The 19,277-nt window shown below is 37.1% G+C and overlaps 1 protein-coding gene across 1 annotated transcript; it reads right to left on the bottom strand.

Annotated features, from left to right (window-relative positions):
* Window positions 1-2,593: 2,593 nt before the first annotated feature.
* Window positions 2,594-10,117, bottom strand: NUDT4 (nudix (nucleoside diphosphate linked moiety X)-type motif 4). Its single transcript, XM_008589897.1, has 4 exons — window positions 10,001-10,117; window positions 8,604-8,648; window positions 5,727-5,811; window positions 2,594-5,440 (listed from the first exon to the last, which is right to left on the bottom strand). Exons 1-4 carry the CDS (start codon window positions 10,052-10,054, stop codon window positions 5,238-5,240), a joined length of 387 nt encoding a protein of 128 aa, XP_008588119.1. The 5' UTR covers window positions 10,055-10,117; the 3' UTR covers window positions 2,594-5,237.
* Window positions 10,118-19,277: the final 9,160 nt, after the last annotated feature.

Genomic DNA, 19,277 nt, shown 5'->3' with positions numbered 1-19,277 from the left:
AGCTAATTTTTTAAAAGTGACCTTTAACTTTAAGCTTTTTCAGTGTATGCAAATATGTGCATGAAACAGATAATATATAGTATTCTGCCTTTTTCAATAAGCATTACTGAAAAGACCTCTCCCTGTGGGAGCGCATCTCTGGTAACTGCACAGTATCTATTAAAATAGATTGCCATAATTTAATCCGATTTGTGCATTAAATTGATGCCAGTTTCAAAAATTCTGCAATGCATGTCTGACCATATTCTGGTTGTAAATCTTGTCCAAATATTTCTGGTGCCTAGATTCCCAGAAGTGGAACTGTCAGGTGACAGGGTTAAATATGACAGGCACTACTCAATTGCTCTCCATAAGGCTGTATTAGTTTACACACCCAGATGCTTACCTGAAGATCATTTTTAGTATCTGCATAATACACCCTTATATGGATGTATTACAAGTTAACCATTACCCCCTTGCTGCTGGGCATTTTATTTCCATGGCTTATCATTCCAATGCCTTATCTTGGTACATAAATCTTTGTACACATTCCTTATCTACGCATTCCTTATCTATGCATTCCTGTAGATAAGTTGAATTCCTAGTATAATTACTTGGTCAAAAGGCATGTTTATTCTTAAAAAAGTTGATAGACACTGATGGCAAAATAAGTGTGGCTAAAATAAAAGATTTCACTAATTTGATTAAGGAATGAATTTGAGGAAAGCAGGAAGATTTATGCTTCTATTAATGTCTGACGGGAGGGTGGTAATCTACATAGAGATGTTTGTCAGGTGTTACAATGCAGAAGACTTAAGTAACTTTCAGAATTGTAATTCGCTGAACTCACATTAAAGTAGAAGAATTGAAGATTAGTTCCTGGTAAAAAGACATAGAACCTTTGAGTATTTGCATGTTTGCTGTGTCTTGCTAATACAGGCCATAGGGACTCTCATATTACTGCTAGAATTTAGCCAATGGCAGTAGTCAGGAAGGTATTAAAGCGGTGAGAAAGTAGCACCAAGGATGAGATTACTTTTCAATCTGATTTATGCTCTACAGCTTCATGTAAAATGTTGCTAAGTATTCGGCGGGGGATATTTTAAAATAAAATTTTATTGCTTTTGGAGATGTCGTAAGTATATAAAAAACTGTAAAACCTTGAAAGATGTGAGGAACTTCTGATGTAAAAATAAACACTTAAGTCACTTATCTCTACCCCACTAGAATATAAGCTCCTTGAGGGCAGAAACTTGTTCTGTGCTGTTACCACCAATGCTAGACACATAAAGCAGATGTTGGTTATTGTGCAGCTATTGGTAAACACTAAGAATTCATGAAATGGTTGGAAACTTCATTTGAGGCAACTACAGAGCAACACTGTAGGTATAACCAATTCATTAAAAATACTTTTAAGGGCCGAGCCCGTGGCGCACTCGGGAGAGTGCGGCGCTGGTCCTGCTGCGGGTTCAGATCCTGTGTAAGGATGACCGGTGTGCTCACAGTGGGTGTGGCCGGTCTCAAAAAGGACAAATAAAAAAATAAAATAAAATACTTTAAAAAAACCTGATGTTTAATTAGTCCTATGTGATTGTCTACAAAATTCTGCCTAAAGAGACCTATAGAGAATTTAACTCTAATGTGAAGACTTCATTGGAAGTGCCAAGCTTCTGTTTTCCTCCAACTTAACTATCCTAATCAAAAATGAAACGACATTTGAGTAACTTTTACATGATGATTTTAAAGTTGGTCTTGGGGCCGACCCCGTGGCGCACTCGGGAGAGTGCGGTGCTGATAACACCAAGGCCCCGGGTTTGGATCCCATATAGGGATGGCCGGTTGGCTCACTGGGTGAGCGTGGTGCTGACAACACCAAGTCAAGGGTTAAGATCCCCTTACCGGTCATCTTTTAAAAAAAATAAAAATAAAAAAATAAAGTTGGTCTTGGGTAAACAGTGTATTTTGGGAAACCTAATGGATGTGTGTGTGTGCCTAGACAGTTACCCTTTCAGAGCTGCAACAATTACAATGATAGTAGTGCAGGAAGTATCTGCAACATATTAGAAAACAGGAATTCTAGGATAAGAGCTCTTGATCATTAAAATATTGTAACACAACCCTGGGGGGTGGGGAGATAGCAATAAGTCAGACAATCAAGATGGTACACCATTAGATTGGCAAAAATAAGATGGAAAATAGTCATCAGGAGAATACTGACAACACCTTCGTGGTGGACAGTTTCTTTTAACCCAGTAATTCTACCAGGACCATAAAGTGTACAAATGTACCGCTTGTAAGAGATAATGTTCTGATCCCCATACCAGCCAGCCACCAAAAAGATAATGCATTATGACCATCGATGAGAAAGAGTAAAGTTGTTATGGCAGAATGCCATGCAAGTTTGGAGTGTGAATGTGGTTAGGTTGAATATTTGAACACAGCATAAACCCATGGTTGAGGAAGCAATGCATTCTGCACTGAAAAGGTATAGGTTTCCCCCTGGATATCCACTTTAAATATACATTTCAAAATCAAAAGCATGTACCTTCACTTTCAGAAGTTGACTATTTGCAAATCTATTGTTTATTTAAAAAAACACATACACACACAAAGATCATTTATTTCTATTTTTATTTGATGTTTCCAAATATAAAAAAAAGGTCAAGATTCTTACACCAGTTATTTCAAATGAGACCATGCAAAGCAATTCAGTGTGTACAACAATCATTTCTTCCCTTCAGTTCTGCTGCCTTATACAAGAGTGTGATTGACAGAAAATTGGATGACATGTGGCTGGCTGGAAATGTCATCTGTTTACAAAAACAACAAAAAAACCCCAAACAACATGCAGGACAGTTTCTACTTTTGTAAGTCAATTTATAATAAGTATTTTGTTTTTTATTTAGGAGGCACATGGAACTGAAAATTTTAGCTGCCCGATTTTATTAAGCTAACCCACAAAAAAGCACAAATAACAGTCCCAAGGCTCACAGACTTTGGAAGGTTGAGATAGTAGACACTGTTATTTTTAGTAGATTCAACTACTTAGCCTGAAAACATTGGCTTTTTCTCTTAATAGAAATAAATCTTCTTAGGGCTTTTCCTCTAGTTTTGCTAGAGTGGGTTACAGAAGAATAGTGAAGAATGCTTCATGTGAAATTTAAAGTGAAAACAGTAAAGTATTCTGTTACACTACACAAACATTTGCTAGTTGCACAGACTAAAGACAGTTGGTTTGCTAAATGGTACTGAAGAAAATCCTGACCCAAGTGGCACTACTTAGTCCAAATGTTTCTGACCAAAGAAAATTATACAATATTTATAGGCTAACTTTAAGAGATGGTTGACATTAATACTGTACATATTTTACATGTCAAATACATAGTCCAAGAGTTTATAAAACAAGTTCATGCATTATTACTTCTAAGAATATCATATACAAGATAAACCTCCCCAAGTACTTGTGACAGCATTTCAGGTAGAAGCAGTCTTATATACAAAAACAATCCAGTTCCTCTGCTTTGCTAAGTATATAATTTAAAGAAACTTCAGAGATTACTGAGAAAAAAAATCTTAGTCCACTGAAGACTAAAGTGTCAATTTGTGGGATTTAAAATGCTTCCTTTTTAAAAAATACCCAGAATACATAACCTCTGTACAAAGAAAAATATAAAAATTCTGGGCGATCATGTTTGATCACAATATATAATTTAGAATGAAATGTCATTGGTTAAAAGTTTTTCTACTTTTACTCATTCCTTTGACAAAATTAATTTGTGAACTAACATTTATATTTAGTTCAGCTGCATTTATGGCACAAGATCTCATTTTCAAAATGGCACCAATTTTCCTTAAGTGTAACAGCATTCTATTTTTAGCAGCAATTACATTTTTAAAGGTTAACAACTTGTAGAACAAATGTTTTAACTATACTTATTTTCTACTTTATACCCACCAGTTATAATATTTACAAAAGGCTAAAGTCTACTTTAAAAATGATCTTTCACTCTCTCTCCTTCCCCACATTTTAGTCAAAGATTTTTCCTCCCACCTCATTTCTGACCTGGTTGGGGAGGTACAGGAGTTTCAGACAAGGTACCTATGTGTTTTAGATGGGATTCTTGATTTTAAGTGAGTATAAAGACAAGTATAAGACAAAATAATTCTTCGTTCAGGTATGTCCTACTACCCCAAAAGTTAGTTATGTGACAAATAGTACCTACGGACAACCTAGAAAAGGAGACATTCTACGGTACCCTAACAATCTTAAGCCTGAACAGCAAGAAGGCCATTTTATACAACGGTGATGCAGTCATCACTGACTGGCATTTAAGGTTAGACTCCAATTTTGTGGTTACTGGTAAACAAGAGAGTTTAACTGAAGAGGTGTCACTAAATTAAAAAACTGAAAACGTTTTAAAAGCAATTCACATTGAGGAAAATATGGTTCCAAGATATTCTGTGTAAAGAGATTATTGATAAAGGGAATTGGCAACTGAGCATGCTAAATAAAATTCCATGAATATAGTCTTCATGATAAGATGTATTTACTACATGCATTTTGTGAACAACATTTCCCTAAAAATCAACTCTATAGAGGTATACTTCATGTTAAACTACTATTGTGTAGGGGAAATATCCATATCAAACAGTTAGTGATATGAGTTGCGAAAATTCAGACATATGAGTTGACAAATTCCCGAAAATAGCAAATTAACTTCTTTGTCAAAACAGTTATTGGACCAAACAGAAATAGCCCAAATCTGCAATTTATAAGTTAAAATTGTCATCCTATAAAAAGTTTTAGGATGGATGGATCTCTTTAATACCAAGAATATTGTTCACTAATTCCTACCACAGAAGGATTTGAATAATACATTAATGCTATTAATGAGAAAACAATTTAGAGGGAAAATTTACCCAGAAGTAATCTGATCTGACAAAAGAAACCAGACTGATGTCAAATGGACAAAAAACTGAAAAAATGCTGCAAAAAATTGATAACCAAGAATATATGGTTGGGGGTGGGGAACAGTTAAGGCATCTAAAAAAAATTCCACATGGCTTTGGCTTATTAAAATATTTTACACTTTTAAAAAAAAAAAAAGATTTGAAAGCATCTGAAAAACATGCAAATTGTTTGAAAACCCTGCATGGAAAATTCAGACAGTTTGCAAGCCTCATTCAGATGTTTACCAAGGAAACTAAGCCTCTCCCCATGAGACTGCACACGGTGGGAAAGGTCTTTCCAATTCTCTCTATCTTATACTAGATGGCAACCCAGAGGTCTGTGCAGCAGTTACAAACAAGGTGTTATTATCTGGAAGCGAAGGGACTGTGGTATTTCCATTGGTTGGAGAACAACCCAGCTTCAGTTTTTCCAGATATTCTGCATGTACAGGTTTATGACACTGGAGAACTTTGATTGCATCTTCTACTTTGAACCACTCTCTCTTCCTGCCTAGAGAACAGTATGACATTGGTTACTACACAAGTTATTTTAAAAAGCAATACCCTAATAACAATGTCCCCTCACTCCCCTACAAATAACCTTTTTTTTTTAAAGAAATGGCTTACACAACAATATGTTAGGGAAGAATTTTAAGATAATTCAAATGTAGAGATATATATTCATTTTCCCTTCTCTAAAAGAAAAGTAGCCCAAAATAATTTAAGATGGAAATTGGGTTGAAGTATCTAGTACGTGAATTAAGAGAATTCAGACAGCAAAAGGAACAGGAACTTACCTATATTAACAGAATCTTCCCAATCTTCTAATATTTCAGTGACTGTAAGAACATAAACATATGTTCTGTGCTTTCGGTCTTGGTTCTGCTTGAATATAAAAAGAAAAGCATTTTAATCTACAGGAACTAACCATGGACACATTTCCAAGGGGAAAAAAAATCAGTTCTGTTGTATTGCTGATTAGTACAACCTATTTTCCAGGCAAATATACTAGAAGTGAGTTTATGCAAGACAAAACACTTAAAAGTTAAAAAAAGACCAGAATTGGAGCTTCACCACCACCAATTGTGAAATTAGCTCCAATACTAAACTTAACACTTCGATTTCTGTATATTCAACATTATTTTCATAAAGAAAATCTTAAATATTTGAATGGAATTTACATTAAAAGAACTGCATTCCTGTAGTTTTTATCCTAGGTCCTGGGGGCTAATCCTAACAACACTTCAGTGCTATCAGGGCCTCCCTCTGTAGTGCAAACAGCTCCAGCTCCTTTCGAACATTCCTCTTAAGAGTTTTATCAAAATGCACATAAGGCATAGCCCTACTAACCTAAACTGGCACTTTTCTTTTTTTTTTTTTCCCTTTTTGTCTTTTTTTTTTTTCGTGACCGGTAACGGGATCGCAACCCTCGGTGTCGCGCCTGTACCGCGATCGGCAACGGGATCGCAACCCTCGGTGTTGCGCCCGCACCGCACTCAACCAGTGAGCGGACCGGTCTCTATATGGGATCCGAACCCTTGGCGGGAGCGCCGCTACGCTCCCAAACACCGCACTCTACCGAGTGTGTCACTGGGCCGGCCCAAAACTGGCACTTTTCAACCTTGGCTGTATATTAGATCACTCAGGATGAATGATTTTTTTTTTTTTTTTTAAATCGATTCAATTAGCCTGGGATGAGACCTGAAGTGCTGATATTTTAAAAGCTTCCAGATGAACTATGTATAGTCAGGGTTGAGAATACCTGGGTTAGATTATTTTTGGAATATTATATACTCAAATTCATTTTTTACCCATGTTAAAATTGGCACCTAGTCTTGTCTCTGTGTTAAACACAAGTTGGCCTTAAGATGAAGGGACCCACCTTCACCCCAATTTAATCTAGCCTTGTTGGCTGTAGTTAAGACTTCAGATAACTGCCCTGATACAGTGTATTCCATCTTTGGGAAGGAATAAGAACAGCAATAAATTAGAGACGTCTGTCACTTAAAACATTATCTTTCATTATTTTTAGGAATCAGTCCTCTTATTTCTACATCTGGTATAGTGGATTGAATTATGTCCCCCCAAAACTCCCTGAAGGTTGAATTGTGTACCCCAAGTTTTATGTATTAGAAACTTGGCCCCCACTGTGACTTAAGAGGGTGGGAAATCCTATTATGGCAATTGAAAGGTGGAGCCCTGAAGAGGTGATTGGATTGTAGGACCGTGCAGTAGTGAATAGATTAATAATGGTGGTCAGGGATGAGGTTCTGAGGGCTTTAAAAGAAGAGGAGAGTCTGCCTTTTGCTCTCTCTGCTTCCACCATCTTGCAATGTGAGACCAATGGGTCACTGTCACCACCACCACCAGATAGACTTTGAATTTCTTAGCTTTGGAAACTGTAAGCAATAAATTTCATTTTCTTTATAAATCACCAAGTTTAGTGTAGTTTGTTATAAGCAACAAAAACAGACTATTACATCTGGCAAATCAATACATTTAATTGTTATATTCACAAATTCATTAAAATAGGTGGGGTGAATAGGCAGGGCAATTCTAATTTTTCCTTATATTTTCTAAGGGGAAAGGTACATTAATTGATATTTTTCTGTTAAGTAGTATTTGTAAAGCACTTAATACTGTTATCTTCCTTCCCATATTATACAAGCTTTGTTTATAATGTGAGAAGTTTTCTTTGAAAACTTTGTCAGCATATTGTAAGTGTTATTTCTACCACAATATGTGAATTGTAGAATTTGAATCACAGAAAAAACCTCAATATGTTTTTCAGTTTAACCAGGAGATGGTGCTATTTAACTGGGTAAAAGCAAGTGCTGAGTTCTAGAAAGTGTGAATAGTACCTCAAAGGCTTTATATAATATTCTGTATTCTGATGAGTCATCAATTCAACCAAGTGCTGTAGATTTTTTCTGAATTCCTAAAGGCTTAAAAATAAAATTTATATGGTTCTACCAGAAAGACTAAGCTAACACTTAAATAGAATTTTGAAAAAAGGAAAGTCACCATGTTTCTTGTATACTATGCATCTAGGTCTGAATCTCGGATGAAAACACATTGGAGAATAGCTTGAGTCTCAGGAACTGACTTTTCTCCCTGACTTCTGTAGAGTACCCTTCACTTTTAAATTCACTCCCTAAAAATTCCATTCTGCCCTCAAAAAAATAAGGGATTATATATGCAAGAGAATTCTATTCTCATAAGCATCTATTCCACATACCTGAGTTTTGTAAGTTCATATAGTCCTTTAAGGATAAAGTCATTATGTTTTTTGTCTAATGTGTTGTGCTGAAATCAATGGGTACATTTCCAGACAGAATCCATAAGAGACTTAAGCTCTTAGGTGATACTGAAGATATTATACCTCCTAAAAAGTCTGTATCTAAACAGTATACAGTGACCTAAAAGAAAAATCTTTCTGTATCACCTCCTTTATACAGTCAAACAGAAGTAATTACTACCATACAATGCTGTATAAAATTGATGGGATATAAACTAGTTCAGTTGCTTTTACTTACCTCCCTCCTAATCCTTATGACTGACTTCTCTACTGATAGAGGAATGTCTGGTTCAGGCTGCTGCCAGATCATCTGGCTGATTAAGAAGTAATCATTAATTCTATTACCAGCAAAGAGAGGATTACTTTTGTAACTCACCTCAAAAATCCCCAAGAGTCTGCCTAATTTTCCTTTGACTCCAGCCTATTTTTAAAAAAAAGATGAAATGTAAAATGCTTACCTTTTCACAGTAATAAAACTTTTACACAAGTTATACTCTGGCTATTTCAATTTTAAATATAAACACAATAGGCCCTCCCATACCAAATCACCATTCTTCCTGCTTCTGTGAGGTTTTTTGGCTGTGTCAAGATTCATGACCTGTGATTTGCTATGAAACATAGCTTAATTTGTTCCACACTGCAACTTCCTGTTGATCAGACTGATCAAAAATTAGACTTGCTACCAATTTCGGACAAGCTTCATGAATGAAAACAGACTTTTCTGTATGAACTAATTAAGTAAATAGACTCTTCCCCTTTCTTAAAGATCTGTCTTTCTCCTTTCTTTTCACTTGGCTCAGGAGGTACAATTCTTTCTATATGCTTCTACTGCCAAGTCTTCATTTCTTATACCTCGCGTACTGTACCAGACTGACTACAACTTCAGTGTATTCCCCATTCAAATCCTTCCTACAAACTAATACACTGGTACATGCCGTTTTAAGTAGAGGAAATATTCTACCTAAAACGTGTGGCTGGCCAGTTTGCCCAGTTGGTTAGAGCACGGGTTGATAACACCAAGGTCAAGGTTTCAGATCCCCTTACTGGGCAGCTGCCTAAATAAATAAATAATAAAAAATGTGTTCTTCCCTAAGAAAACTGCTCATCCTCAAGACCCACATCTATGGAAACTTTTAGGCTATACACCAAAGCCCAATGAGAGCATTCACTTCCCTTTCATACCAGAACTGCTGTTTAATAATTTTTTTATGGCACTTCTGTTCTGTTTTGCCTATGAGTAAAAGTAAGTTTTATCTATTATTAAATAAATGTAAGACAAGCTGGACATGTGTGCTCTTATGCACGAGTGTGCGCCACATTTTACTCAACTTTAAGAAACAAGTTAAATAAAAGCCATTTGCTTCTTATTAACTGAAAAATAATTATAGCACGATTAATGTCTCTGTGCATTCTTGTTCAGCGTTAATACCAACCTTGCTCTGAGACAAGACCATCATGTTTTACACTGAATGTATATCAAACAATAAATCTTATCAACAGGAAGTTGCCTGTTGTACAATTCTGGGGGACTTCCACATTGATTTTAGCTCTGTTTTACCAGGTAAAAAAATAATCTGCTTAGCAAAATGCTAACTATAGTCATGTGCTTTAAAATGTTGCATCAGACAACAAAAAAAGCACTCCTGTGACCTGCCTGTCCTCTTGCCTTAGTGTTATGTAGCAAACTGCCATGTTTGTAAACCTCACACCGAAGCCTCTCCTGTAAAACTTCAAAATGTGAAAGGAGAACACACAAACCACTGCTCATCTCACCTCCTCATAAACTTCCCTCACGGCAGCGCCACCAGGCTCCTCTTCGGGCTCCATTCCTCCTCCTGGGACAATCCACTGGTCGGGGTACCGACTGCTGCTCACCAACAGCACCTGCAAGGCCAACCATCAGTGTATTCTTCCAGCCTGACAAGCACTATGGATATAAACATTCTCAAACCTCTGCAAGGTTTTCACTCTATTCTAGATTTACCCATCTTTTCATTTCGTTTACATTATTAGGGGTACATGTTATATACCACAGAAAAGCAATGGACAGCCTTTGTAAACACCACCTTTCTGAAATCAGAATTCAACATTAACATGATCACATTACTAAATCATTCTGTACCTAATGAAGTCACTAAAACTAACAGATTCAATTAGTAAAACTCCAATTTTTGGACACTGTAACAAAGGTTAAAAGCAGAGACATGGTTTATTAGCTCTAGGGTTGTGGTCACATCAGTTATTCTTTAGTTACAGAATCTTTAGTTATTCTTCCAAATTTAAGGAAATATGACCACAAGCAGGTCACCCTGTTCCCTCACCTACAAAATGTAAGAATACTTAGAAGATGACGGATGCTGTGAGAAAGGAATAGTGAAACGCATGCAAACCCAATGTGTGATTCAGAGTGCTTGTTATTTTTATTCTTATGATTGGGTGGAAAGAGGCGCTCTTCATATTCCAAACTTGTAATAAATGAGCAAAAGTAGCTCCACTTCGATAACAAGCAGCTATAATTTATGACCTGGAATAGGACTGGCAAACTATAACCCACCACCTGTTTTTGTACAGTCTGTGAGCTAAATAAAAATGGGTTTTACACTTTTTGATTATGTGAAATTCAAATTTCAGTGTCCATAGATGCAGTTTTATTAGAATCCAGCCATTCATTCATTTTTACATATTATCCATGGTTGCCTCTGTGCTGCAACAGCAGAGGTGAGTAGTTGTGACAGAGACTGTATAACCTGCAAAGCCTAAATGATTTTTCTGGCCCTTAACGGGAAAAGTCTATGGACCCTAATCAAGAATAGCATTAAGCTTGAAGTATGCAAACCCTTTAAAAAAAAATAAATAAAGCAACCCACTATATTAGCACAAATATCCAAGAGGATAACTTTTTTTTTTTTTAAAGATGACTGGTAAGGGGATTTCAACCCTTGGCTTGGTGTTGTCAGCACCACGCTCAGCCAGTGAGCAAACCGGCCATCCCTATATAGGATCCGAACCCGGGGCCTTGGTGTTATCAGCACCGCACTCTACCGAGTGAGCCACGGGCTGGCCCCAAGAGGATAACTTTTTAACAGTACCCAAAACAGGTATTATATATGCATCTTATAAATGAAAATTTGTGGGCTAGGTTAGTTTGAAAGTCACTCAAGTTAAAAAAAAAAAAAAAGGCTATGATAAACAATCAAGTGATATTATGAAGGTATAAGTGCCTTAACCAACTTGAACAGAAATGTTTGCAAAATTATTGTAGTATACTGCCTTAAAGTAAATTTAGAGTTCTCCCTAGAAAAATACATCAAGTTGAGAACAAAGTTTAAGCTTCAGCATGGGCACTGATTTTTTTTGACACGCATGCCAGCAGTTCTATCTGCTCTATACTCTCCCTACTGCCAGAGGAGCTGCTGGCCCTTAAGAGTTCACAGCCAGACAGGTGTCACCTCCTACTCGAGGTAAATGACAGGCACTTAGCCTTCCACAACTGTTAAGCGTTTCAGGCTGACAGCAGTTCAGCAACTCCCACCTTTCTCCCCAACCCCCAAAACACTGAGTTGGAAGCTAAGATAATACCTATTTGGACATATAACCCCATCATTGGGAAAGTAGCACACCCTCTGCCTATGGACACACCAAAAGCATCACTTTGGAGCAGCGACCAATTAATGCTCAAGGGGTCAGCATCGTTTCTCTCATTCTTGATATAGTCAGGACTCTATTGCTTCCACCAGTACCATTCCTTCAAGCAAATAACTGGCAGAACAGTGGCAAATCTGGAGAAAGCACTGCCAATTAATATAACAGTTGACAAAGACTTAGCTGAAATATTAATGGCTGTCTTTGTGGGTATCATCAAGTCTAAATATAGCAATTTTGGCAAAAGGAAATTTAAGACTGCCATAAATTTAAGCTTTCTTAAATATTAGAAAATAGGGCTTAAGTATCAAAATTAAAAACTAAACAGCCAGAGTAAGCAAGTCTAGCAAGTACTGGAAGACACAGGTCTGAACTTGTTTCATACCTTGATATACACAATGATGGGCTAATAAACTATCTGTTAGTACATCAGCTTCCTGTAAAAAGAAATAACTATCCTTGTAGAAATGTTGAGTGTTAATAAGTATTAAACATCTTAGATCCTGCCCTAAGCACTCACTGTTGGCTATTACTAGCTTTCTGTTCTTCCACTGGTTAAGCTGAATCAGCCTACCAAGAATTAGGCTTATTCCCAAATTATGCCAGTTGTTCTTATTTTATAATTACTGAGAATTAATGATGAAATGACGATAGAAAGAAATGTATCCAAAAGACTCTGCAAAGATTCATTAAAGGTGGGCTATTAGGGCTGGCCCGTGGCTCACTTGGGAGAGCATGGTACTGACAACAACAAGTCAAGGGCTAAGATCTCCTTACCTGTCACCTTAAAAAAAAAAAAAGATGGGCTATTAAAAACTGATATCAAATTAAGTACGGATGAAACTACTATAAAAGATTTGAAAAAGGAAATAAAAAATCCAGAAAGAGCCTGCAAGAGTCTCTATTCTCAAATTCTATTTTAAATAAAGTCAAACTGCAAATCAGATTTCAAAACCTTTATATTTTATTCCAAAGGGAGGCTTATTGAGGATCTATGGTAATCAAAGGCTTTGGGCCCAATATTAAGACTGACAAATGTAAGCTTTTAAGTTAAAGTAAAAATGTTTAAGGTATATATATCTCGCGTCATTGGAAAAGCAGACAGGCTACCCACTGGAAAAGTACATCCTCGTTTAGTAAACAGGTTGTGTCAAAACCATGGACATTCAAAATGTTTGAGTCCTGGAAAAATGAAATTCAAAGTGTTGTGTATCTAGGTCAATGACTAATATGTTCCCAATTCTCCAAGATAGTCTTTAAGAACTAAATTATATAAGGTTTAATAATGTTGAAAAATCCATTAGTATAGTTTCTTTTTCTGAACATTTAAGCTTCAGAGTTAAAACCAAACCTTTATATGCAGGACATCAACATATGACTAAACTTTTTTTCCAAAAACCAGTGACATGGGACTCCTGCATGGTTCAACATCTCCCTTCCATAAATTACTTTTTAGAAAGCCTCATGAAAACAGATCTATATACATTTTGAACAAGTGATTTAGCCAAATCCAAGAATTTATCATGCAAGAGTACCATTACATTCCAAAAAGATTAAATTTATTTTTTTCTTTGTTTTCTGGTGGCTGGCTGTATGATTTTGTGTCATAACGCCATGCTCTAACCAACTGAGTTAACCAGCCAGACCCCCAAAAGATTACATTTAATCAAACCATTAACTTCAAATGTATCACTGGGGGGCGAGGGGGGGGGGATGATCGATTTAAATGAGTAATTATTATCTATGGCATAGAAATAATTGACATCTAAACTACTAGCTTAAGAAAGATTTGTTGATGTCCATCTTTTGGTAATGGTAGATTTGAAAACCAGTATGTTGCAGAAGGCACTTGTCTACTCATCAAGACTGACAAACTAGCAGATGGAACTGAGCTCCTACATGCCCTTGACCCAGTCTATCCTAAACCGTGCTACTTTTGTACTTTTTGTTCTTTTTGAGATTCTAGAACTGCACTGGCTAACACAGTCGCCACTAGCATCACATGGCTATTTAAATTTAAGATTAAATAAAATAAAAAATTCGGTTCCTCAGTCCAATAGTCATATTTCAAGTGCCACATGTGAGTAGTGGCTACATATTGGACAACATTGATCTACTGCATCTTAAAGGCACATTCTTTTCAGACCAGGCAAAACACATAACTGTTAGTCATTTATCAATTTATAATTCCATGAAGAAGATAACCACTTTAGGACAGTTATCTCAGTTGGTTAGAGTATGCTGCTGATAACACTAAGGTCCACAGTTCAATCCCTGTACTGGCCCACCAAAAAAAAAGAAAGATTATCACTTTAAAGCTCTTTCCAAAAGAAAACCAGAATCATGAAAATAAGCTAGTAAGAAAAAAAAAAAAGTATCATGTACATGGCATCCAAACTAAATCCATTCACATTGTCTTTACTATCTTCATTCTCTAGATAACAGTCTTTAACTCTTGTCAAATAAATAATAATTCAGCATAAACTGTCCAGCTTAAGGAGAAGCACTTTGGAGAAAAAAGTTACTAATTTTGTTCCACATTTACTAATTTTGAGATGTTGAACAAGGATCTCTAGGTTATGGAAAGATGAATATAGATGTCTCTCTCAAAGAGCTTACATTCTTGGAGGTGGGATGGAAGAATAAAGTCACATAGTAGGCACAATATTTTGTGGCTGAAAATAGCAAGAAAATATAGATCTATGTAAATCTATATTGGCAATAGATCTATATAAATTTTGGACAATTGATTTGGTCCAATAACTTATTACCCAAGTCCCTTGACATTCCCAAAAAATTAAATTTGATCAAATCATTAACTTCAAATATATCTTTCCAAAAAAAAAAAAAGATCAATTTAAATGAATACTTAATACCTGTGGTACAGAAATAACTAGCATCTAAACTAACTTAAGAAAAGAGATTTGATGCAGGTGTAATTGTGATGGTATGGATTTCATTTAGATTTCATTAAATATTTGCTCATTCATCTCAAGTACTTCATTGAGGAGTCCAAATGAGGGCAAGGGCACATTTGGGGGGTGGGGAAGGTGGTGATGAAGAAAGAGCAAGAATTGAGGGATACACTCCACAGACAAGAGAACAGACAGGGCCATGACGCAGGACTGCCTGGGTGGGAGAAATATATCTAAATAGCATGAGCAGAGATAAAGCCAATTAAAACAACCCCCCACCCCATAAAAATGAGTGAACAGGTTTTTAACTTGATGCCAGCTCATGGGACAGTAGGTAACCCCAGTTAACTGGCGCCTGTCATGGGCATGAATGAGGAAAGGCTATGAAAGCAGACCAACCGTCCCCAGCACAAGAACAATACTGATGATGAGTTGATACCACTGTTTATATTTTAATTAGGCATACAACAGAAGACAAAATAACTATTTTAAGGCAAGGCATTGAGATTTAAGATGAACACATGTGAACTTGTGTTTTCTTTTTTTTTAAAGATGACGGTAAGGGGATCTCAACCCTTGGCTTGGTGTTGTCAGCACCACGCACGCTCAGCCAGTGAGCGAACCGGCCATCCCTATATAGGATCCAAACCCGTGGCCTTGGTGTTATCAGCACCGCACTCTTCCGAGTGAGCCACGGGCTGGCCCCTGAACCTGTGTTTTCTAAATATCTACTACATATCCCCAAGCACCCCCACACCTGCTCTATTTTAGAGGGTTGTTAAGATAAGGTTACACACATGAAAGCCAATTTTATGTTTACACAGCATTTTAAAGTTTTCAATATTATAGCTATAGGACCATTTCTCTTTCCAGAAAAGGGTTTTGCCAAGTTAAAAAGCCTAGTATTATATTACAATAATTGGGGATGGTGGTAGTGAGATGTACTGTAGTGGCACATTATCACTCCAGAACTATAAAGAAATCAAAAAGAATTAAGCCTTTTCTGTTGAAGTTGCTTGGAATTTGGTGACGATGACAACCGTTGATCTAGATTTTTCTGGACTACACTTTTTTAGAATTACTAAAGCTAGTTCGGATTTCCCAGCCAGCTGTCAAAAGAAAAAAAAATTGTTTTGTAAAAAGAATGCAAACTAAAAAAAATCAAGAGTCCATTCAGCACTGTTTTCCAAAGGTCTAAATTAATAAGAAGGTATACTTTCACTATACAAGATTTAGCTATCTTCTTTTTTTTTTGGTCCTTTTTTGAGACAGGCCACACCGCGCTCAGCCAGTGAACGCACTGGCCATCCCTATATAGGATCTGAACCCGCGGCAGGAGCACTGTTGCACTCCCAGCGCCACACTCTCCCGAGTGCGCCACGGGCTCGGCCCAGCTATCTTCTTCTAATTAAGAGTTTTCTAAGTCAGATAAGAGATTAGTTTCCCAATATTAAACAACCAGAGAAAACACACCTTTCTGTTACTGCAAATTTAAAGTCTTCCTTTTCACAAATTTTTTTTTTGAGACTAATGAAAATGCCTGGTATAGTCAACAACTAAAACTTTCTTTACATGAACTTTCGGAATGCAGTTACTAAGCACAGTGGGTGTTTTTACTACGTATATACTCAGGTTTCTCAGTTTCATTATACCTTTCTACTAAAAGACCACGTGCAAAGCAAACTGCTAATATCTTCTACACATGTAGAAATCTGAACAAGTCTCAGCACAATTTATTATAAGGGCTTTTTAAAGTTTGTTTTGGGGAAGCCATTTACTGAATCATAATGGCGGCAAACACAATGCTTGTTTTCCTTGCAATAATATTGATTTCAGACAATGGGCAACTCTCCTAAGCCCCTTCCACAAACACTGATAGAATCTAAATTTACAGAACCATAACACAAAGCATTATCATTCAATACTTCCAAAAGCATACTAACAACCATCTAGACATTTCTATAACATCCTCAAATCTACTAGCTCTGTAATATAGTTAGCATGCTAATTAATGCTCTAAAAATGGTACTACTGAAGTAACAAAGATGGGTTATAAAAGCTCATTCAGTAAGAAGACACGCTAACAGCTGATAGAACCATACATGGTCATTCAAAGGCTTTAAATTTCTATTAGATGTTCTGTATCCATGAAGTTGGCAATCTGTCACTTTAGTGATAAGATGACAGAGATGGAAGTAGACATCCAACCTTCCAGATAAATGAGGGCTCAGACCAAAGGAAAGATTTATAAAAGGGGAAGCTACTTATTCCACCAGGTTGTAGAACCAGACTTGAATCACACTCGAACCCCAAAGCTCTTAGAGTGGTGAAAAATGGAAACATTTCCTTAGTCCATTCAACCTGACCACCATCACTTACATACTCCCACTACTACATCCACCTTACCCCCTCTTTCCATTCCCCTTGCATTGTAGAGTCATTTCTCATACCTTTTTCCTAGACACTGTTTTAAGCATGTAGAATGAAAGTATTTATTGATATTTAAGTATCAATAGTGTACTGACAGTGGTCAACTTGGAACCAGCCCTGAGCTTACCAGATGGTTTGTCTGTGAATTGGAATGATCTATTATTTCTATACACTATATCATCCAACAGGTCCAGTTATATTGTTTCTATACCCTATTTCATCCAACATCTCACTGGAGACATGTAAGAGTGTGCAAACTAAAAAATGGTGTTCAATATCTATGTAATGCAGTTATGCCACCAGAGGTACATGGGATCATTAATCCTCTCTAATCAGCTGGCCCCCAAATTGCCATTTGTGTTTCAGCTTTTACCTCTAAAACTGCTACTGGTCATGGGCTGCCTCTGGGAGCAACTAACCACTACAGATTACCACTTCTGTTCTAGGGGTGGGGGAGGGGGGAAGCTATCCAGAGAACCCCTCAAGTGATCTCTAAATCTAAGAATCAAGAGTTTTATTATATGAGTTGTAGCTTATAAGCTGTTTGGGGGTTGTCCCTCCTTCCCACATTATTATGAATCAGGACATCATAATGAAAAACTATGAGCTAACTTACCTCTACTACAGTTAACTATTTCACAGGAATTTAGCCAAAATTAGACTAGCAGCATATTAGGAACAGCCACTACACACAGACATTTTAATAGAACATAGGTAACAACCACGTACTGCTATTATTAAGCAAATCAGTATTACTTTTTGGACTACAGAGGCACAGAGCATCAGAAATAACAATTCCTTCTGCTAAGCTATATTTAACCCAAATTAGATTATACGGCACTGGCAGATAGATGTATTATCAGTAATGGTGAGTCAGGTTGATCATGACATTTCCTCCTAGCACATCAATGTTTTGAAGTGATGGGGTAGTAAGATTTTTCACAATTAGAGAAAGCCTTGATAACGAAGATCCTAAGAAAAAAAACCCGACAAAAATTCTACAGAAGTACCTTCCTTTGAAGGAAGTGGCTGGTTTGGTGGGCCTACAAAGCCCTTCTTTAGATGTGGGAGAGCTACACACAGAGATGAAGAGGCTGATGACCTTCAAAAAAGGCTACCTTTGGATTGTATTTAATTTTAATGCAAGTGCTCTCCATGAAGCAAATTATCTTCACGGACTTAAATCTTTGAGGTAGTGTTAGTCCAAGAGTATACATCTGAACAGGGTTGACTGATTCTTATTAGGACTGTTACTGTTTATATCCCCCCCCCCACACACAGTGGCTGGCCAGTACAAGAATTGTTACTGTTTATTAGAGCTCTGGTTTTGGAGTTCTAAGTTCAGTTTTAGGTTTTGAGACTCTACCTTTCCCACCGAGTTTAGATTTACTGCATTATTTTGTAGAACTCAGATTTTTCAGGAATATATATATTCAGCATTATAGCAGACCATCTGTAGAAGAGGCAGTAACAAGTCCAATGAACGAGTAGTGGTCAGTTAAGACTGACCTGTTAATGCCTCTCTTGCAACCAGGCCTGGATTCCACCCAGGATCAAGTCATTTCTATTTCTCCCCTTAGCAGTCTATCCTATTTTGCTTCCAGATCACTGTCAAGCTTGAATACATCTAAAATCTAAATGTTCTTTGTTCAAAACTAGAGTTCCTGGGCCGGCCCGGTGGCTCACTCGGGAGAGTGCGGTGCTGATAACACCAAGGCCCTGGGTTCGGATCCCATATAGGGATGGCCGGTTCGCTCACTGGCTGAGCGTGGTGCTGACAACACCAAGTCAAGGGTTAAGATCCCCTTACTGGTCATCTTTAAAAAAAAAACAAACAAAAAAAACTAGAGTTCCTTTCTTGCCTAGCAACTTCTTAGCCTTACATTTCAGGTGCTCAGTTTTTCAACTATTACTTGTTTAATGCTGTCCTAAGCTGCAGCCCAACTAGATCACAGTCCCTGGTCTTACTCTACTTGGGATGCTCGGTCCCTCCTTTCCCCCTCAACTGAAATCCAACTCCAAATGACTCTCATGGGATCTTAGCCCCAGAGCACCTGACAGCA

The sequence above is a fragment of the Galeopterus variegatus genome, unplaced genomic scaffold (assembly GCF_000696425.1).
Source record: "Galeopterus variegatus unplaced genomic scaffold, G_variegatus-3.0.2 Scaffold5739, whole genome shotgun sequence".
Taxonomy (NCBI): domain Eukaryota; kingdom Metazoa; phylum Chordata; class Mammalia; order Dermoptera; family Cynocephalidae; genus Galeopterus; species Galeopterus variegatus.
The sequence above is the reverse complement of the archived record's forward strand: the minus strand, read 5'-3'. Positions and strand labels throughout refer to the sequence as shown.

Bases quoted from the DNA above. Each gene is read 5' to 3' on its own strand.
- NUDT4 (XM_008589897.1), bottom strand. From the start codon at position 10,054: ATGGAGCCCGAAGAGGAGCCTGGTGGCGCTGCCGTGAGGGAAGTTTAT. The intron at 8,649-10,000 runs GTGAGATGAGCA...TTTTAAAAATAG, and splicing joins TGAGGGAAGTTTATGAGGAG to GCTGGAGTCAAAGGAAAATT. The intron at 5,441-5,726 runs GTAAGTTCCTGT...ACTGTTCTCTAG, and splicing joins GGAAGATTCTGTTAATATAG to GCAGGAAGAGAGAGTGGTTC.